We start from the raw sequence: 23161 nt of genomic DNA on the forward strand, positions 1-23161 counted from the left end.
GGCGTTTGAAGCGGCTCATCATTGTGGATTCAACATTGGTATTGTGGATTAAACACCAGACTAATAAATTCTGAGACAAACACTACAACAGAAACACATTTTAGTGACACTATACTAGTGGCATGTTTTTAAAAAATGTCACAAAAAGAATATTTGGTAGCATTTTTTAGAAAAATGTCATAAAGCCACAAACATACAAGGCTCTAGTGGCATTTCAATTAAAAAAAGTGTCACTTCACTACAACAAAAATGTCACTACAACAAATTTACACTTTAGTGACACTACACTAGTGACATGTTTTTAGAAAATGCCACAAAAATAAAAATTGGCATTAAATGTTTTAGAAAAATGCCACAGAACCACAAACATATAAGACTCTAGTGGTATTTCACTAAATAAATGTCACATCAATTTTATGGCATTTTATAAAATAATGACACAAAAAATTATGTTCGTGACATTTACCAACAGATGCCACTAAACTTTAGTCGCAATGGCATTTTTTAAAAAATGTTAGGACACTAGGTAGGTGCAAATTACTTTTTATGGCACGTAGGTGAACAGTGTCATAAATAAATATTTTATAGCATTTTGAGAAATGCCACTAAGCCAAAAACTTTCCAAGCTTATAATGGCATTTTTGAAAAAACAAAAATGCCAATATATTTTCTAAAATTTTAAAATGCAGTAAATGATTAAAAATAAATAAATTAAACTCAATATACATTATGGAAAAAACACATTTGGCGACTAAATTTCCTGACCAAAAAAAATTTGGTCACTGAAAGTATAGTTTTCAGAGATCAAAACAGCATTAGTTGTCAAAAGTAAAGCTTTTTGGTGACTAAACAATTTTAGTAGCCAAAAGTCTATAAATGGCGACTAAAACTAAATTTGGTCGCTGATTATATGAGTTTTAGTGACTAAAAAATTTTCAGTAGCTCAAAGTAAAACTTTTTGGTGATTAAAAAAATTTAGTAGCCAAATCTACAATTGGCGACTAAAAATAAGTTTGGTCGCTGATTATATGAGTTTTACCAACTAAAAAAATTTTAGTAGTCAAAAGTAAAACTTTTTGGTGCCAAAAAAAATTTTAGTAATCAAAAGTCTACAATTGGCTACTAAAAAATAAGTTTAGTCGCCAAAAGTGGTCATTTTTAGCGCGAGAGAACTAAAATTCTAAGGCGGGAATTAAATATTTTGGCGACCAAATCCGATTTTGTTTGGCAAAAGTTAAGTTTTTTAACAACTAAAAAACAATTAGTAGCCAAAAGTATAGAATTGGTGACTAAAAAATATTTTTAGTCGCCAAAAGTGGTCTTTTTTTATTTTGCTAGTAAATAGTTTATTTTACATAAATTATGTTCAATAAAATAATTATGTTTATACATATACTTTTATATTAATATATAAATAATATATGTTGGATATATAATCATGTGGTGCTATAGAGGTGTAGTGGGAAGAGTGTGGTGTATAAAGTTTATGGTGCGGGAGGTTGGCGGTTCAAGTCTCTGCGAGAGCGGATGAAATTGTTCTACAACGAATTATCGTCACGAATGACACTTGATAGCGTCATGAATAGTGTCTATCATGACATTAAAGTGTCACTGAAAGGTTTTAGTCTTGATGGTGTAATGACACTTATAAGTGTCACTAACTCTTTTTTTAATGGCGCTTGATAGTGCCACAAATAATATCTACCATGACATCAAAATGTCATTAAAAGCTTTTAGCCATGATGGTGTAGTGGCACTTGCAAATATCTACCGTGGCACGGATACAAATGGCACTTGTTCAAAATGTCACGAGACTAAAAAATGTCATTAAACTAATAATTTTGTGACACTTTCAAATGTTACTAAACTAAGAAAATGTTGTAGTGAAAGATGTTGATGAAAGGGGCACAAGAAGTGGAAGCCAATTCTTGAGTGAGTGTTTGTGTAATTTCATTTTCTTCATAGTGGATTATTTAGTGGCTTTAAACCTACATTTTTTTTTATCACAATTGAAGGTGCTTCAATTTTGATTTTTTACATGTTAAAATCTTTTGTATCATTCATCAATTGTGAACAATAAGTTAAATCACTTTTGTACTTTCTAGCTGATTTGGATTGTTTGTTTGCTATGTTTTGGGATTTGTAGTAATTCAATCTATTTCAAATCACAAATCACATAATTTAGATTTTTCACAAACTCTAAATTGTTTAATAAAAATGTTTAGACAATAATCAATTCTAAATGTACATACCAATGCATTTCATTCTTGTTCTAAATTTTGGGTTCACAATTTTTTAACCAAACAGAAATTTTCTGTCTAACTTGCTGCACAAATTAACTATAAAGGAGCGAGACTCATGTTGTATTTAATTTTTTGGTCCAAGCATTGGTTTAATATGATCATGATCTTTATATCATAATATTGTTAGGGAAACTTTTTTATTAAATTTTTCATTGTAAAAGGGTAGGAGTGGATGACTAGAGCATGATAACCATCTTTGTACGTCATCATAAGAGTCTCTACACGTCAGAAAAGTCCAACCAAAAAAAAAAAAAAATTTCTACCTTAATATGTATACCTCCAAGTTGTAAAGTGATACCATTACTCCCCATTTTTTTTTTTTTTTTTTTTTTTTTTTTTTTAAATTTAAAAATTACCATGAAAGAATGAATTTAACATTATAAACTAGGGTATAGGTAGGGATCTCAAGGAGATGGGTACTTCCACAACATGTGGGATGTGCATATTACCCATACAAGTCAACCTTCCCTATTTGTCTATTACATTTTTTTATTTGTTGAGTTTCCTAAAAAAAATTAACCTTTTTTAGCTGGTATATCATGTTGAAGTCATCCCACTAAATGATTATTCCTTTTCAGTTGAGCATGATAACAAGCACAAAAAACATTTTCTTTTCCATCTCATGTTAGTGCATACATGTATTCCAACCATTATGGGAGCAAAAGAATATTTGTAATAAACAAATAAATAAAAACTTCATTCATCATCCAAAAGAAACAAAAAAAGAGAATAATATATATTTAACACCTGGAATTAGCATTCATTACCATAAATACTACTGGAGACATTGACTAGCCAAGTTACAGAAAAAGAAAATAAAGGAAAAAAAAAAAACTACATTGAAAGAGAGAGAAAGAGAGTTGGAACAAGATTTGAAGGCAAATGACATAAGAGTAGAACTAGTTACATAATTGCTTGACACACAATCCACCAAACCAAACTAGAGATGATTAGTTCAGCTAGACCGGCACAGTGACTTCAAGGTTTGGCTTAACTATATTGAGCTCTCTAGCTATGTTGTGTCCATTTAAATGAAGCATGACTGGACCGATTTCTTGACATGCGATTGAGCTAAGCTTCACAACGTCGATCACTTGTTCGACTAATTCAGATAGCTTCTCTTCCTCCAATGCTATCACTTCGTTTGGTATTTGATCAGAAGAAAACTTTTGATCTTTCACAACTTTCTTTGGGTTCTTGTATATCGCGTAAAGCACCATTTGAATAATTCCAAAAATAAACCCCAAGACATTCGGAATCTATTATAAAAAAAAAAAAAAAAAAAAAAAAAGAGAAGAAGGTGAATTCTTATTAGTATAGCTTCATGGGAATGTCAAAAATAAGAAGAGCTTTTAGTTTTGTAAACAAACTTACAGCAATGTTGAAGTCTTTTATTAGAAGGCCATAGAAGAACCACATGATTGCGTTAAGCGTAAGTGAAAGTGATAAGGAAAATGGCATGAACTCTACGCTCTTTGTTCGTATCACTTGTTTCTGAAGAACAAAAACAAAAAATAATAATGAATACGATAACATACAATATATAAATTAAACGAAACCATGATGAATTAGTACATATATATATGTATATATATATTTACCAATATGCAGAGAGGAGCGGCGAAAACGCTCACAGATAACACTAGGCAAATCCAACCAACGATGTGAAAGCGGGTTGAGCTTTTTTTGACAAGAAATTGAGTTAAGATAAGGATCGCGCCAAACACACCAAGCATGAGTCCAAGTAATTTCACGGTTTTGAACTGTATTTTTCAAGGCCAAATTTGAGAAGTTAGAAAAATTATTTGATTAATTGGTTACACAAAATGTGTATAAATTAGAGAATTTATTTTTACAATACCTTAATCTTCTTGGGCGCGTAAAAGAGGTAAATACAAATATAAATAATTTCGACCAAGCATCCAAATGAGTTTATAGTGATGATAAACGTAGAGTCAATCTTCTTAAGAAACGCATAATACATCAACAGCATAGCACTGAACAAGGCAACTATGTAAGGAACCGATTGGAACCCTTCGGTTGATTTTTTCTTGAATATTTGGTAAAATGTTGGCCTGAAAACAATGACAAAAAGTGTTGATTCATCAAGCTCAAAAAATTTAAAAAAAGAAGAAGAAAGTCTTAAAAGAAATTGAAATAGCATGCAAAAAGAACAAAGAACTTACATTGGCGAAAGGAACACGAAGAATGAGATGATGTTGCCTATTGTATAATCATCAAGAGCAAAACAAAAGAACACAAATCATTAAATATGTTTTAAAATAATCAACCATGCTTAATTATTTTTTTTACCACTTATACTACTTAAATAGTTTAAGCTAGGAAATAGTATACTCTTAGTGCTCATGTTCTCTCCATATTACATATGCCACTTGTGAGTGAGAAATTTCACTATCATATGAGGCTCTAAAACAAAAACGACAAAAACATTTTCGAAGAAAATTAAGAAGAAAAAACAAAAATATACCTAAAAGGCCAAATGCGAAAGCCAAATTGTGACTAGAGAACCCACCCATCTCTCTTGCTCACTAAAAATCTTCACTCTCACTTCTCAAAGATCACAATATCAAGTTGTGTTCTCAAATGAAGAACTAGCTTCTACTTCTCACAAAAGCACACAAAACCAAGAGTTTTTTAGATGGGACACAAAACCAAGAGTTGTGAGACTCATTTATATAGAGTGGAGTGGAACATTGAACTAAGTCGGTTATTTTTTTATTTTTTGAAGAAGCAATGTAACAGTGGGTTGCTAAACACCTTTTTGTTAGTATTTACAGTTGTTGAAAAGTTAACTTTCCAACAGTGGACAATTATTTTTGGAGTCTCAGGCGAAATATCAAATAGAGACTTATTAAACTAAAATTCCTCAATTTTTTAAGTAGTAAAAAATTTATCTAATTTTATTTTTTCTTCTTTTCAATATTAAGTTTTATTTCACTTACTAATTAAGCTTTTATAATCAATTTTAGAGAGAAGAAATGTCGATTTTATTGGAAGATGTTAGACTTCTAGTACATGTGACTATTTTGGAGGACCAAATCATAAAAATATTATTTTATCTAGATCATTCTAGAATTTTTTTTCCCCCTCTCTCTATTTGATCCAGTACAAATATAGAAGAAAAAAACACGAGGATTCCTTTTTTTAAAAAAAAATAAAAATAAATTATGATTTGAACATGTGAAGCCTCATCAATTTTATTTTTAGGCCCTTAGAGATTATATATATATATATATATTAGTTTAGCGCATCATTTGTTTCTTTGCTTAATAGAATAATATATATTATTAGACTTCGACTACAGACACACCATTTTCTATTGTATTTTCTAAGCAATAGAAAATAACATGACTCTAATTATATTGATATCATTAAGGGTCATAAAAATTTAGAGAGCTTTTTTAAAAGCAAGATCTTTGGCATCTGTCTAACTCGCCTAATATATATATATATATATATATTAGTTTAGCCCATCATTAAGTGTCTTTGCTTAATAGAATAATATATGTATATATATATATATCACTAGAGTTTGGCTACAAACACATCATTTTTTATTGTATTTTCTAAGCAATAGAAAATAACATGACTCTAATTATATTGATATCATTAAGGGTCCTAAAAATTTAGAAAGCTTTTTTCAATACGAAGTCTTAAACATTTATCTGACTCGCCTAATATATGCATATATATATATATATATATTAGTTTAGCCCATCATTAAGTTTCTTTGCTTAATAGAATAAAATATATATGTACATATATATCTCACTAGAGGCTAACTACAGGCACATCATTTTCTATTGTATTTTCTAAGTAATAAAAAATAATATGACTCTAATTATATTGATATCGTTAAGGGTCCTAAAATTTTATAGAGCTTTTTTCAATACAAGGTCTTAGACATTTGTCTGACTTGCCTAATATATATATATATATATTAGTTTAGCCCATCATTAAGTTTTTTTGCTTAATAAAATAATATATATTTCACTAGAGTCTGACTACAAACACAATATTTTCTATTGTATAGAAAATAACATAATTCTAATTAAATTGATATCATTAATGGTGTGTTTGGTTGAGAGATTTGGGGAGGGATTTAGAAAGGGAAAGGAAAAATGTGTGTGAAACTATGTAAAATATATACATATTTTATTTATAATTCACCTATCTTTTTCATTTCCCTTTCTAAATTCCTCCCCAAATCTCCCAACCAAACACAGTATAAGAGTCCTAAAAATGTAGAAAGGTTTTTTCAATACAAGGTTTTAGATATTTGTTTGACTGGCCTAATAGATAGACCATCCAAACTTTCTCACCAAAGTTCAAAAATGCTTTTGAAAAACGCTTTTCACTCCACAATGCCACAATTTTTCCTATTTTGGATAATTTCTAACTAGCTTTAAAGAAGGCTTAGCAAGCTTAATTAGTAACCACTATCGAGTAGAGGCCTAAATCCTACGGGATCCCCATGGGCCCTTCTGAAGAGTTTTTTTTTTTTTTAGATTTCAAAAAAAAAAACTATTTAGAGAATTGACCTACTTTCTAAACTATTTAAGAAAATAACCTACTTTTGAAATCGTATATTGAAAATGCGATTTTAAAATTGAAATTGCATTTTTAACATTTGATTTCACCTTAATAACATATATATCACTAGAGTCTCACTACAAACACATTATTTTCTATTGTATTTTCTAAGCAATAGAAAATAACATAATTCTAATTAAATTGATATCATTAAGGGTCCTAAAAATTTAGAAAGGTTTTTTCAATACAAGGTTTTAGATATTTGTTTGACTGGCCTAATAGATAGACCATCCAAACTTTCTCACCAAAGTCCAAAAATGCTTTTGAAAAACGCTTTTCACTTCACAATGCCACAATTTTTCCTATTTTGGATAATTTCTAACTAGCTTTAAAGACGGCTTAGCAAGCACAATTAGTACCACTATTGAGTAGAGGCCCAAATCCTGTGGGGTCCCCATGGGCCCTTTCTGAGAGTTTATTTTTTATTTTTTATTTTTTTTTAATATTCCAAAAAAAAAAAACTATTTAGAGAATTGACCTACTTTTTAAACTATTTAAGAAACTAACCTATTTTTGAAATCGCATTTTTTAAAATTGAAATTGCATTTTTAACATGAGATAATGCGATTTTAAAATTAATATTACATTTTGAACATGCAATATCACCTTGAAATGGCATGTTGAAAATGCAATTTCAATGTTGAACATGCAATTTTACTATGTCATCATTTTTCAACTTGCAATTTTAATATGAAATTGCATGTTCAAGATGCAATTTCAATTTCAAAATCGCATTTTGAAAATGCGATTTCAAAAAGTAAGTCAATTTCCTAAATAGTTTGAAAAGTAGATCAATTCTTTAATTAATTTTTTTTGGGAATATTTTAAAAAAAAAAAAAAACTCCCCTTTCTGATGTGTCACCACCAATCCAATTGGTTTAAGGTTTACAGCTCATATATTTTCTTTTTTTGGAAGGGTTAGGTTGCTCTCTCTATGCCCCAAGATTTTTCATCTGATTTTTTTTTGATACACTTCGAAAATATATGAAGAAAATACAAATATTTATTTATTCAAAATTGTAAAACTCACTATTTTAAATTAATCAATATATGTTTTAAATATAAAATTTACTATTTTTAGATCAATCATAATATGCATATTGTTCACACATTTTAAAAGGGCGTGATGAAACCAACTCATTTTGCAATAATTGTGCTCCTCCTTAGCCAAAACCAATCAATGATTCACCCACCAATGAGGTCTCGCCATGTCAGACGGATTAATAATACAATCACCAAGGATTTTCTAGAGTGTTTTTTTCTTAAAATTTTCTAAAGTGGTGTATTGTGTGGTTGAGATTTAATGTTGAAAAATTGATGTGACTTGTCATTAAATCTCAACTACACAATGCACCAGAAAACTTTAAAAAAAAAAAACTCTAAAGGATCCTTACTCTAATACAATGGCCGGGCCCATTCCATTGCGGGTCCTAATCCCATTGGGGAGGAGCTTAAGTGCCCCAATATCCATGTAAGAAAGATTTCTTTTCATTCTAGACGTCATATAATCCAGATAAATGTTCCTAAAGTATATCTAGCATGATTGGCTTTATATAAAAGATAATGATTATAAACACAATTTTCACCATATATATATAATGAAAAAAAAAAAACTCATTCAAAACGATGCCGATGCATTTTAAAATTATGAATCAAAATAATAAGCTTATAAAATTTTTTTATAAAAGATTTGATTTTATATCATTAGTGATATATCTATCCTATTAAATAAGATAGACAACCATTTTTGGTATTTAAGCTTTTTGAAACTTCATTACTAGACAATTTTCAAATTCGACCCATGTTTCTCATTCATCAAGTCGTTCAAAAATTTAAATAAAAAATTATAGATTCGTGATGTTTGCTTCAATCACTAATATATGTATATTCGTGATTTGATGCAGCCTTCTGCTTATAACTTATTAGGTAGAAATAACTTAAATAAATTAAAAAAAATTAATTAATTGAAAACTTTTTTAAAAAAATTAACTTTTAATTTCTAATTATTAACTTTCAACTTATAATAAGTTGCGTTAAACATGTTTGTACGAGATTGTTTGGGATGTGCTATATAAGTGCACTTTTTGACTTTTTAGCTAAAAAAGTAGAGAAAAAAATATATATATTTAGAATAACTTTTTGACGTCTTACGAAAAAATGTGTAATAAAATATTGTAGCAAATATGAAAATTACGTAATTACCCTTCCTGACACGTGCAGGATGAAGAGTGGAGTTTCCGTGCATTTCATTTTTTTTTTTTTTTATGGAAATTCATGGCAAAAAATGTGCCATATAAACTGCATTGGGCATTTTGCAATGAAACACTGAGCTGCACTGTTTTGTTTTTTTGTTGTTTTTTTTTTTGACCCCACCGTGCTGCATTGCTGGATAGATAGTTTGGATTTTGTTGTTGAATTCAACAAGATAGATAGTTTGGATTTTGTTGTTGAATTCAACAAGATAGTTTCGATTTTGTTGTTGAATTCAGAAAGAGCATAATTGTTGTTGAATTCATGTTTTATTTATTTTTTTAATTTTTTTTTGACCCCACTGTGCTGCATTGTTGGATAGATAGTTTGGATTTTGTTGTTGAATTCAACAAGATAGTTTCTTTTTGGCTGTTAAATTCAACAAGAGCATAATTGTGGCAACACAATTGTACTGCAATTTAAAAAAACAAACAAACAAACAAACAATCAAAAATAAAAAAATAAAAAAAACAAAAATATTAAAGAGCTGCAATTTTTTTTTTAAAAAAAACGAGTGATGTGCTATTGTTGGTCAACAAATGTGCATTTTTTTTGGGTTCCACTATGCTAATTATTTTTTTTTTTATAAAAAAATGGTAATTTAGCCCTTACATATTTCTCTTGCAATTTCATCAATGTTTTCAACAAGTCATACCTTTTAGTCAATATATTTTTTTTTGTCTTTCTCTTTTTCACATTTGGCAGAAGATGAGACTTCACGCCACAAAGGCATTAGTATACCTGTCACGTGAAATATATACATACTTCCTTCATATTATTTTTGGTAATACGTGTCACAATAATATGATAAGTTTATAAATTATTTCAATAATTTTACTAGTGACAGTGAAACAAAATTCCCAAAATTACAACATAAAAATTTTAATTTCAAAAGTCCTTTTTTAATTCTTTTTAATAAATCTTAATTTTTTAAAAAATACAATTACAATGTTAAAAAAACTCACGTGTTTACCAATGTATCATAATATTATTGGTCTAATTTATTTGAAATACACACGTGAAGATTCTTATACTCTCTATGTTAGGCAAATTGTTTGTACTTTTTATTATTTTTTGTTGTTTATAATTTTCTAAAACAAATTATATCCTTCTAAGCTATGATGAAGTAATACAATTTTTTTCAACAACATACAGAAATATGTTAAAAATGAATTCTTCTTGGCGCACATGCATAATTGTAGATTCTATTAAACAAATTAATAAACCCTGATTTTGTTGGAAATGGTTATAAATTCTGGGTAAAACTAGAATTTTTTTCTAAGTTCGGTCTATTTTTTAGGTAGGCCCCGAGTGTCGATTTACTCGGGTCAAAGTGATAACGCGTTCTATGCCGCGTTGTGATTCATGTGGTATATTTGGTTGCTCAAAACCATTACCGAGTGAATGGAAAATTGAAGCCAAAGTGTGCTCTATGGAAATGGAGTTTTGGTGGAAATTCCTTAAAGGTGGTAAATTGGCTTGTCCCACATTGAATTGGTGGAAAGTTTTGATAGGGTTTATAAGGCTTAGGGTGAGATACTTGGGGTGTGCCCCAAGGGGTACCCAAGTGTTTTAGAGGGAGAGGTTATGGGCAAAATGGGCTTCTAATCTTTTTGGGCAAAAAACATTTGAATTTAATTTTATTTTTTATTAAAATAAAATCCAGAATTCAAAATTAAATTAGTTTGGATTTTTTGTTCATCCAAACAGGGCCCTTCCCGTGTTCAAACAGAATTAAACTGTTTTGGATTTATTGCTCATCCAAATAGAGCCCTTCCCGTTTTCAAACAGAATTAAACTGTTTTGGATTTATTACTCATCCAAACAGAGCCCTTCCCGTTTCTATCTGTTTGAATAAACAGATTCAAATCTGTTTAAATTTGAATCTAACAGGTTTCATACCTGTTCAATTCAAAACCAAGAGTCACCTTTGTATCTATAAATAGACTAGTCTCCCATTTAGATTTCATTCCAATTTTCGTACTCCATCCTCTGCAAATCATATTCTTCATCTTGCTGCATTTTATTTCCGAAAGAAAGAGTGTAAACACTTAGTGTGTTCGTAAAGCAAACAATTAGTAGTGCTGCTATTGTTTGTGGTAAGATCATTTCATCCTGGGAGATAGACGTCCAAATTCTGAAAGCACCGTGGAGAGGACGAATCTGTCTTAAGGACACAGTGTTAAACACTGGACTTGATCAGAAAAGTTATTCAAATAAATTAACCATGTAAGTTGTTTAATTTTATTCTGCTTTTTATTTGTTTATTTAATTAGATTTTATTTTTGTTTTTGTAACAAAATAAAATCTGTGGTTTTATTTATTTATTTTTATTTCGAGTTTGATTTTTGTAATCAAACAAATTTCTCTCATTTTCTCTATTTCTTTTATTCTTGTTGTTGTTTTGTACACAACAGAATTTAATCTTTTTAAATACAGTGAAGATTGACCAACAATCTTAAGACAGACTCGTTTTTGGGTATCTTCATTGTATTTAATTTTCTGTGTTTTCAAATTAATATTCTGGTTGGAAAAACAAATAGTGATTTATGCTATTTGACAGATAGTAGTAATATACTGTCTCTTTTCTTTGACAACAACTAGTAGTACGATACTGGTGTCATTAACAATTCAGAATATTATTTGGTATTACAAAAAATTCTTGTGATATTTTATTTTTCTAGTTTTAGTAACAAGGAAAATAAAATTATTTTGTTGTTATAATTTATTTTTTGGTTTTAGTAACTAGAAAATTAATTTGTGTTTTAATTTTTTCTGATTTTTGTAATCAGAGATTATGGCTACTACAACTGAAACTGCATTTGGCAGTGGTACTCCTATTGTTACACCTACATCGGTCCCTATCCAGAACCATGTTCATGTACCAATCAATCATGGAGAAAAACCGAAAAAATTTAACGGTACCGAGTTTAAGAGATGGCAGCAGAAGATGCTGTTCTATCTTACAACTCTTAATTTGGCCCGGATTCTCCATGAAGAGGCTCCAGCAGTTAAAGAGGGTGAAAGTGATCGGCAAGTTGTTGCCGCTGTAGATGCTTGGAAACATTCAGATTTCCTGTGTAGAAACTACATCCTAAATGACCTTGACAATATGCTGTATAATGTATACAGTCCTCTGAAAACAGCAAAAGAATTGTGGGATTCTTTGGAGAAGAAATACAAGACAGAAGATGCCGGCACGAAGAAATTTGTCGTCGGTAAATTTCTGGACTTTGTTATGGTAGACTCCTAAACGGTAATATCTCAAGTTCAAAGTTTTCAAATAATTTTGCATGATATTCATTCAGAAGGTATGTCTCTTAGCGAGTCATTCCAAGTCGCTGCTTTAGTGGAAAAGTTACCACCGGCTTGGAAGGGTTTCAAAAATTATTTAAAACATAAACGCAAAGAGATGACTATGGATGAATTGATTGTAAGATTAAGAATTGAAGAAGATAACCGAAAGGCTGAAAAGAGGAATGAGAAAAATCCCATTGAGTCCAAGGCTAATATGGTTGAACAAGTTCATAAACCACATAACAAAAAGAGGAAGTTTACTGGAGATGGTCCTAAACAAGGCGATAGTAGCAAGAAGTTCAAAGGAAAATGCTATAACTGTGGCAAAACTGGACATCGAGCTTCTGACTGCCGCCGCCCTAAGAAGGATCATGGAAGTACAAGTAAGAAGACCACCAATCAGGCCAATGTAACAGAATTGGATTACATTTCTGACGGAGTGAATGACATCAACCTTTCTGCTGTGGTGTCTGAGGCTAACTTGGTTGGAAATCCCAAAGAGTGGTGGGTTGACACTGGAGCAACTCGTCACATTTGTGCGGACAAGAAGATATTCACTACCTACAATGAGGCTGCAAATGGTGAACAACTTTTCATGGGAAATTCTTCTACTTCTACTGTGGCTGGACAAGGGAAAGTGATCTTGAAGATGACATCAGGGAAAGAACTGACCCTCAACAACGTACTGCATGTACCTGACATCCGGAAGAATTTAGTTTCTGGGTCTTTGTTAAGTAAAAATGGTTTTAGGCTTGTATTTGAGTCTGATAAATTTGTATTAACAAAGAGTGGTATGTATGTTGGTAAGGGATACATGAGTGATGGTCTCTTTAAGTTGAATGTAATGACAGTTGTACCGAAAGTTGCTATGAATAAGAATAACACATCTTTTGTTTATATTCTTGAGTCAAATTTATGGCATGGTAGATTAGGACATGTGAATTTTGATGCTTTGCGTAGATTAATTGGTTTAGATCATATACCAAAGTTTGAAATTAATCCTAATCATAAATGTGAAATTTGTGTAGAAGCGAAACTAACTAAGGTTCCATTTAAATCGGTTGAAAGAAAAACCGAACTTCTAGAATTAATTCACACTGATGTATGTGATTTAAAATTTATTCAAACTAGAGGAGGCAAAAAGTATTTCATAACATTTATCGATGATTGCACAAGATATTGTTATGTTTATTTACTTAGAAGTAAAGATGAAGCCTTAGAAATGTTTAAACTCTACAAAACAGAAGTTGAAAATCAACTTGGTAAAACCATTAAAATGGTTAGAAGTGATAGGGGTGGTGAATATGATGCACCATTAAATGAATTTTGTGCACAACATGGCATTATTCACCAAACTACAGCCCCTTATTCTCCACAGCAAAATGGAATTGCTGAAAGGAAGAATAGAACCCTAAAAGAAATGATGAATGCCATGTTACTAAGTTCAGGCTTACCACAGAACTTGTGGGGGGAAGCAATATTGTCTGCTAATTATGTTCTTAATAGAATACCCCACAAGAAAACCAACAGCACTCCTTATGAATTGTGGAAAGGTCGATCGCCTTCTTATAAATACTTAAAAGTGTGGGGGTGTTTGGCAAAAGTTGAAGTTCCTGTTCCTAAAAAGACTAAGATTGGACCAAAAACAGTAGACTGTGTGTTTATTGGTTATGCTCAGAATAGTAGTGCATATCGGTTTCTGACTTATAAATCAGAAATACCTGATATAAATGTGAACACTATTATAGAGTCAAGGAATGCTGTGTTTTTTGAACATGTCTTTCCTTACAAGAAAGGACAGGAATTAAGTTCACAGAAAAGAACTTATGATTGTACACAAAGTCAAGAGACTAATGACAATCAAACACAAGAGACTAGTAATAGTCTCGACCAACAGGATTTAACTAATGATGAACCAAGACGAAGTAAGAGAGCGAGAACATCAAAATCCTTTGGTCCAGATTGTTGGTCAATCTTCACTGTATTTAAAAAGATTAAATTCTGTTGTGTACAAAACAACAACAATAATAAAAGAAATAGAGAAAAGGAGAGAAATTTGTTTGATTACAAAAATCAAACTCGAAATAAAAATAAATAAATAAAACCACAGATTTTATTTTGTTACAAAAACAAAAATAAAATCTGATTAAATAAACAAATAAAAAGCAGAATAAAATTAAACAACTTACTTGGTTAATTTATTTGAATAACTTTTCTGATCAAGTCTAGTGTTTAACATTGTGTCCTTAAGATAGATTCGTCCTCTCCACGGTGCTTTCAGAATTTGGACGTCTATCTCCCAGGATGAAATGATCTTACCACAAACAATAGCAGCACTACTAATTGTTTGCCTTACGAACATACTAAGTGTTTACACTCTTTCTTTCGGAAATAAAATGCAGCAAGATGAAGAATATGATTTGCAGAGGATGGAGTATGAAAATTGGAATGAAATCCAAATGGGAGGCTAGTCTATTTATAGATACAAAGGTGACTCTTGGTTTTGAATTGAACAGGTATGAAACCTGTTAGATTCAAATTTAAACTGATTTGAATCTGTTTATTCAAACAGATAGAAACGGGAAGGGCTCTATTTGGATGAGCAATAAATCCAAAACAGTTTAATTCTGTTTGAAAACAGGAAGGGCTCTGTTTGGATGAGCAATAAATCCAAAACAGTTTAATTCTGTTTGAACACGGGAAGGGCCCTGTTTGGATGAACAAAAAATCCAAACCAATTTAATTTTGAATTCTGGATTTTATTTTAATAAAAAATAAAATTAAATTCAAATGTTTTTGGCCCAAAAAGATTAGAAGCCCAATCCAACCACGCACCCGCGCCCAAGCCCAGCCCCAGCCCGCCCGACCGGACGGACGGCGGCGGCGGCGCGCGCGCGCATGTGGTGATTTTTGGATCCAATGGGTCTAGCCCATTTTGCCCATAACCTCTCCCTCTAAAACACTTGGGTACCCCTTGGGGCACACCCCAAGTATCTCACCCTAAGCCTTATAAACCCTATCAAAACTTCCCACCAATTCAATGTGGGACAAGCCAATTTACCACCTTTAAGGAATTTCCACCGAAACTCCATTTCCATGGAGCACACTTTGGCTTCAATTTCCCATTCACTCGGTAATGGTTTTGAGCAACCAAATATACCACGTGAATTACAACGCGGCATAGAACGCGTTACCACTTTGACCCGAGTAAATCGACACTCGGGGTCCACCTAAAAAATAGACCGAACTTAGGAAAAAATTCTGGTTTTACCCAGAATTTATAACCATTTCCAACAATCCCCCACAAATCTCTAATTACAAGATAAACGAATGTGACAAATGCGTTTATGTTAAAAACACTGACCAAGGATATGTCATAGTTTGTCTTTATGTGGATGACATGCTTATCATTGGAAGCAGTCAAAACATGATCAAATCAACTAAGCAGATGCTTAACAAAAGATTTGATATGAAAGATATGGGGGTCGCAGATGTTATATTAGGAATGAAAATTACTAAAACATCTGACGGATATGCATTATCTCAATCACATTATATTGAGAAAATTCTTGGTAAATTTATCAAGGATGATTTGAATTTAGCTAGAACACCTGTAGACATCAGTCTTTATTTATCGAAAAATAAAGGTGATGCAGTGTCTCAGTTAAAATACTCCCAAATCATTGGAAGCCTAATGTACCTAATGAATTGTACTCGTCCTGATATAGCTTATGCTATCAGTAAATTGAGTAGGTACACTAGTAATCCTGGAGAAGACCATTGGAAAGCGATCATACGGGTTCTTAGATATCTAAGATTTACTCGTGATCATGGTTTGAACTTTACTCGATATCCAGCAGTACTCGAAGGTTATTGTGATGCCAATTGGATATCGGATACTAAAGATTCAAAATCCACTAGTGGATATGTCTTTACTCTAGGAGGCGCTGCTGTTTCTTGGAAATCCACGAAACAAACTTGCATCGCACGATCCACAATGGAATCCGAGTTCATTGCTTTAGACAAAGCAGGTGAAGAAGCAGAATGGCTTCGTCACTTCTTAGAAGACATTCCAATGTGGCCAAAACCTGTGCCAGCTATTTGCATTCATTGTGATAGTCAATCTGCAATAGGCAGGGCACAGAATCACATGTATAACGGTAAGTCACGACATATTCGTCGTCGACATAATACCGTAAGGCAATTATTGTCAAACGGAATAATCTCAATAGATTATATAAAATCTAAAGAGAATATTGCGGATCCGTTAACAAAAGGTTTGACAAAAGAGCTAGTGTATAGTTCATCGAAGGGGATGGGATTAAAGCCTATTACATAAGAGTCGTCATAATGGTAACCCTACTTATATGACTGGAGATCCCAAGAACTAAGTTCAAAGGGACAACTAAGTTATGTATGGCTCGCCAGAAATCACCAAGGGATTAATATTCCCTACCCATTCCTATGGTGAGAGTGATATCTGCAACATATGTTGTATGCAAGGGTATAAGGATAAGCTTTGCTTTTAATGATTACTTATATCTTGATTAAGGTATAAAATCAAGACGAGTATAAGGAGATACTCACAATAAGAATCACCTATATGAGTGTTGAACTGGGGCCGGTTCTATGAGAAGGAAAATGCTAAATTCTCTAGAAACACTTATGAAAACCAGGCGCGTTCAAGGCCAAAATGAACACAACAGTGAGAACCACGATGTGTTAGAAGATATTTTGTATGAAATCTATTGTCTTGGCTTACACAAACAGCTGAACAATTCAAGGCATCGCGTCCATTGGTTAGCCAGTAAGTCCGATAGGTTATCACTAGGGAAGGTTCAAGGCCGAAAACTACCTATCCTGATGCAAGATATTTTCGACTTATACTCTTTCGATAAATCTGCATATTGTTGCATTTCCGTTGTCATCAAATTCCATTCATGTGGGGGATTGTTGGAAATGGTTATAAATTCTGGGTAAAACCAGAATTTTTTCCTAAGTTCGGTCTATTTTTTAGGTGGGCCCCGAGTGTCGATTTACTCGGGTCAAAGTGGTAACGCGTTCTATGCCGCGTTGTGATTCACGTGGTATATTTGATTGCTCAAAACCATTACCGAGTGAATGAGAAATTGAAGCCAAAGTGTGCTCCATGGAAATGGAGTTTTGGTGAAAATTCCTTAAAGGTGGTAAATTGGCTTGTCCCACATTGAATTGGTGGGAAGTTTTGATAGGGTTTATAAGGCTTAGGGTGAGATACTTGGGGTGTGCCCCAAGGGGTACCCAAGTGTTTTAGAGGGAGAGGTTATGGGCAAAATGGGCTAGACCCATTGGACCCAAAAATCACCACAAGCGCGCGCGCCGCCGCCGCCGTCCGTCCGGTTGGGCGGGCTAGGCCTGGGCTTGGGCGCGGGTGCGTGGTGTGTGGTTGGGTTGGGCTTCTAATCTTTTTGGGCCAAAAACATTTGAATTTAATTTTATTTTTTATTAAAATAAAATCCAGAATTCAAAATTAAATTGGTTTGGATTTTTTGTTCATCCAAACAGGGCCCTTCCCGTGTTCAAACATAATTAAACTGTTTTGGATTTATTGCTCATCCAAATAGAGCCCTTCCCGTTTTCAAACAGAATTAAACTGTTTTGGATTTATTACTCATCCAAACAGAGCCCTTCCCGTTTCTATCTGTTTGAATAAACAGATTCAAATCTGTTTAAATTTGAATCTAACAGGTTTCATACCTGTTCAATTCAAAACCAAGAGTCACCTTTGTATCTATAAATAGACTAGCCTCCCATTTAGATTTCATTCCAATTTTCGTACTCCATCCTCTGCAAATCATATTCTTCATCTTGCTGCATTTTATTTCCGAAAGAAAGAGTGTAAACACTTAGTGTGTTCGTAAGGCAAACAATTAGTAGTGCTGCTATTGTTTGTGGTAAGATCATTTCATCCTGGGAGATAGACGTTCAAATTCTGAAAGCACCGTGGAGAGGACGAATCTGTCTTAAGGACACAGTGTTAAACACTGGACTTGATCAGAAAAGTTATTCAAATAAATTAACCAAGTAAGTTGTTTAATTTTATTCTGCTTTTTATTTGTTTATTTAATCAGATTTTATTTTTGTTTTTGTAACAAAATAAAATCTGTGGTTTTATTTATTTATTTTTATTTCGAGTTTGATTTTTGTAATCAAACAAATTTCTCTCCTTTTCTCTATTTCTTTTATTCTTGTTGTTGTTTTGTACACAACAGAATTTAATCTTTTTAAATACAGTGAAGATTGTCCGACAGATTTTACGTTACATAGGTAAGACTAACAATTTTCACACAATCACTTCTTACAACTATAAATGTAATTAAACATGTACCTTTTATGTTAAAATACTTTATCTTAACTTGTTCGTATTTATGTTCATTTTTAAATTTGTTATAATCTGAATTCTCAATTAAACAAATTGGAATAAAAATTATAACAAATAACAACATAGTTAAAATAATAAATTATGAACAATACTTAATAATTAGAATTTGAAATATTACACAACATACATCGAAGATAACACCCGCCACACCAACAAATGCTTCGCCCCTATACGTGCGCTTGTCGTCCCTGTGCGTATGAAATATTCGCTCCTATAGCGACCATTTATGGGTCTAAGTCCCTAGCTCCATTATATCGGCAACCTGGGTGCATTCGTGGTGGTTGGGCATTTGTGGCGTCACGTAATGGTCGTCGGTGTGGGATATTTAGCGTGACCTCATCAGTTTCACTGTTCCTACGTATGAAATTATGTAACGCGATCGACGCACATACAAAGGGCACTTGATCAGAAAAATGCAACTTCGGCTTATTCCACAAAGCCCCTCACTTCAACTTCCAGGCACCAAATGTCCGCTCGATACAACTACGCAATGACGAATGTGCCTTGTTGAACCATTCGAAGTAGTTTTGTGGTATTCAATTCTGATGGGTATTTTGGTGATATCTATACCCCTTGTACGGGGTTAGATAGCCTGTCTCGTTACTATAGCTGCTATCAACCAATAGTATTTTCCTACAAAGATGAAAATAGTATTTTGTTAACAGCAATACAACGTATACGTGTAAATCAACTCGTTGAACAAACCAAATACGATTTGTATCACTTACCAATGACTCCATTAAAATCTATTTAAAATACATTTTGTCTCATTTATTTTCACAAATTATGCCCCTTGTAGTTTCAAATTTCATAAAAAAGTTGCCCCTATTACTAATAAATTGAATATTCAATTACTACTTTGCCATAATATCGTAATTTTTTTGCAATCACCAAGTGGTCCAAGTAATTTTATCATTGTGTATGAGACCAATTATGATTTTCTAATTTGTTGGCTAATTTTGTTAAATAAACAATTCTGACAAGAGGGAATTTGTTACCGGGCGCAGGGTGAGGGCATCGATGTTTAGGCTCGGTTGTCACATAATGCAACACCCTGCTGTCGTGCATGCTCCCGTCCCAATCGGCAGACACGAACATGAAGTACAAATTAAACTCACAAACGGCAAAAATATTCTGCATTGGCACGCCTTTCTGGCCATAGTGAGAAGTGGCGTACTTTTGGAAGACACGGGCCATCACGTGCATGTCGTCCAGTGCACCAATGCACTTCTACGCAACGTAAGCATTTCACAAAATGTAAATTAAAAATTCCAGATTTGATTCGTAACTTTAGTCACTGAAATTATGCAAGGCGTCACCTTAAATGGCCGGTACTGTCACTGCGACTATAAATGTAGATCGCCCCCTTGTTGGACTTACTCTGGCGCAAGACTCCTACTATGAATCGATGTAAACGGTATCATAGCTTGCAAAACCTCGTGGAAATGGCATGAAAATGTCTTCATTGAGTGTTGGAACCGTTCGTGCAAATTTTTCCAAGACATTCCCTACAAAAGACAAATGAAAATGCCGACCTTCTCTTCGAGTGGCACCCTATGCTCCCGCTGCGGCACTGTCAACCCAAAATCATAATGAGCGTTGCATAACAACAAGAAGACTAGTTAGGGCATACTCACGGTATCTTCAAATAGGCCTTGATGGTCGTTAAACAACTAGTACATCCATAAACGTCCCGATAGTATTGATGTATTTCGAGGGACTTTGTAATAATGGTTGTAATAATATCTTGCCGTACTGTTCCATGCCTCTAGCAAGTTGTGATAAGTTTCTACCACCATTTCCCTCGGAATTTGATCGATTGCTTCCTGTTATCCTAAATTTTGCACGATGTGACTAGGACCGGCTTCGTTCCCTATGTTACCTATATGAAGCACACAGAAATGGTTCACAACTATGGATACAAAATATCGAATTCTGAATAATTTGTTAGCATGTCTGGAAATTCATTTTACAAAATAACCACCATATGTTGTGTTAGCATTTTGAATAATTTTTTTCGATCTTTAACCATGTTTTGAAATTTATTTTTAGTACATTTTTGCATCAAAAAGTTAACAACTTGAAAAGTGTGTATCAAGAACTGTATGAGTTGCAACACAATCTAAGACCACATTCACATTGTGCAAATAATGTTAGAAACAATACAACTGAACTATTGTTTTTAACTTTTCAAATTGGCTTCTCAAGCTTGCAAATAAAGATTCGAATATATGTCCACTGTAGCACAAATTGAACATAAAAACTGCGCAAAACAATGCATTAAAAAAACCATCAGGCTGTCAACGTCACAGTATTTTGAAATGAGAAAAAGAAAATTAGATTTCGAAAAGCATAACCATTTTTTGTTTTATGAAACTTGATGGAATGAGGTGAAACATGTCCTCAGAACCAGCCCCTCATTCTGGAGCTGTGCATTGGCGCAGATGGGCTACCAAAATTTTGGGACTTCTTCATTCGCAGCCAACTAATAACCGCCTCGTCTGTCAGAAGCTACAACAATATGGCTTGATTTGCCGAGTTATCCATTAGCGTAACAGCGAAAACAATTAGCAGGTCTTCAGGATCAAGACCTTGTAGGGAGTACAACCTTGCGAGACACTTGCCAATCAGCTCCTACGTCGAATTTTCGTAATCATGATGCATTCGGAAGTCCCTTTGTTGTGATTTCACTGAGGACGTAAGGTTTTCCATGCTACTTGCCAAATTCATAGCTCCCTAACTCTAGCCTTTTTTTCTTTGTCGGTGTGTTGTATGACCAAATTTGCATTTGCTCCAGCCACTAGTAGGTGTGTCAACAACGTAAATTGCCGATGACGCAACACGTATGGTCACAAGTGTCTACTCCACTAGCTCGGAAGTGTGCTGGACAATGTGTTTACTTTGCTGGGTAGGCTGGAAATAGGGCAAACAGCTGCTATCCTCAAAATCTTCTTCATCCATAGGCAAACGCTCATCCTCCGTTGTGACCGGTTCGAAAGTCGCCCCGGGTGTCCATGTATATTTTTCGGTTGTCGTAACACGTTCGTACACCCTCACCATAAGGTTCAAGTGCACCAACGATTTCGTTTTGAACTTTATAGCATTCTTGTCAATCTAAAAAAAAAAAAGAAAATGAAAGAAACACAGTAAACAAGAAACACAACATAAGAAGCTTCAATTTGAAGTTAACCACAAGTCACAAAACGAAATTCCATATAATATAGAGGTCAAAATAGAATTGCTCGAATGTTAAACTAACAAAAATTCCAACCAATTATTTAGGCACTAGGCCAACAGCTGGAAGTGGAAGCTTGGTGAAATATATAAATGTAAAAAATAAAATGTACTACGTCAATCCAGGAAAATAAGCATGATAGATTGCTTGAAAATTTTGAACCTTATATGTCTTAGATAAAACATTATTTTACGGTCTACATCAGCAGCAAGGGATGCAAGCATGATATATAACAAATATAAGAAACAACACAATTGTACTTCATCAACAAAAGACTATTGAGCTTAACAGACTAGCTTCCAAAGTTGTTGTACATATCTATAGAAACAGACTTCTTTTTTTGACAACGTAAATACAACTGAGCTACAGGTTCTGTATATTTATTTTATTTGACTTGGTATCTGATCCAATTTTTAGGACTATCTTTATTCTTGAGAAGCCTCTTCCAAAATTAGGACTCTAGGACAATATGAAATCAAACATTGCTTCAAGGAAATAGTATCAGGGACTCAAAAGGCTAGGAGATTGAGTACATATGTATACACATCTATGTACTTACAATTTTTTTCATATCTCTGGTTCTCTCTCTGATCTTCATGTTCTGGCAATTAGTGATGTGGTAATTAGTGATGCGTGAGAGAACACATGTAAGAGCATATCATAAAAAAATAAAAATAAAAATAAAAATAAAAACTCTAACCAATGATGCCAAAACTAGAAAAATAATAATAATAAAAAAAGTTGAAGAATATATGCATGAGTATCACCTTTTCAGTAAGTAACAAAACATGGAATTGTTACCTTTTCATATTTGGCCCACCATTCATCGGATACTTGTATCAAACCAGTCGCTTCGTTGTAACTTATGTCGGTTGACCTATGCTTTGTGTCCATAAGGCGTGACCAGCACTACCAATCCTTTTTGAGCAAGTTGTACTTGTTTTGCAGTTGCTTCACATCATGAACCTTCTTCGTATGCTCTTGGAAGCCCTTGTACACAGCCCTGTAGTCGTGCACTGTTATGGAAGCTGCCCTTGAAAC

The 23161-nt window shown here is 33.0% G+C and overlaps 1 protein-coding gene across 1 annotated transcript; it reads right to left on the bottom strand.

The window, feature by feature from the left end:
• Nucleotides 1-3262: 3262 nt before the first annotated feature.
• On the bottom strand, nucleotides 3263-4840 carry LOC114289510 (bidirectional sugar transporter N3). Its single transcript, XM_028233260.2, has 6 exons — nucleotides 4792-4840; nucleotides 4490-4526; nucleotides 4165-4378; nucleotides 3905-4066; nucleotides 3678-3797; nucleotides 3263-3562 (listed from the first exon to the last, which is right to left on the bottom strand). Exons 1-6 carry the CDS (start codon nucleotides 4838-4840, stop codon nucleotides 3263-3265), a joined length of 882 nt encoding a protein of 293 aa, XP_028089061.2.
• Between the last annotated feature and the right edge of the window lie 18321 nt (nucleotides 4841-23161).

This window comes from Camellia sinensis, chromosome 14 (genome assembly GCF_055761805.1).
Source record: "Camellia sinensis isolate YWXY chromosome 14, ASM5576180v1, whole genome shotgun sequence".
Lineage (NCBI taxonomy): Eukaryota > Viridiplantae > Streptophyta > Magnoliopsida > Ericales > Theaceae > Camellia > Camellia sinensis.

Bases quoted from the DNA above. Each gene is read 5' to 3' on its own strand.
- LOC114289510 (XM_028233260.2), bottom strand. From the start codon at position 4,840: ATGGGTGGGTTCTCTAGTCACAATTTGGCTTTCGCATTTGGCCTTTTA. The intron at 4,067-4,164 runs GTATTGTAAAAA...TGAAAAATACAG, and splicing joins ACGCGCCCAAGAAGATTAAG to TTCAAAACCGTGAAATTACT. The intron at 3,563-3,677 runs GTAAGTTTGTTT...TTTTTATAATAG, and splicing joins TAAAAGACTTCAACATTGCT to ATTCCGAATGTCTTGGGGTT.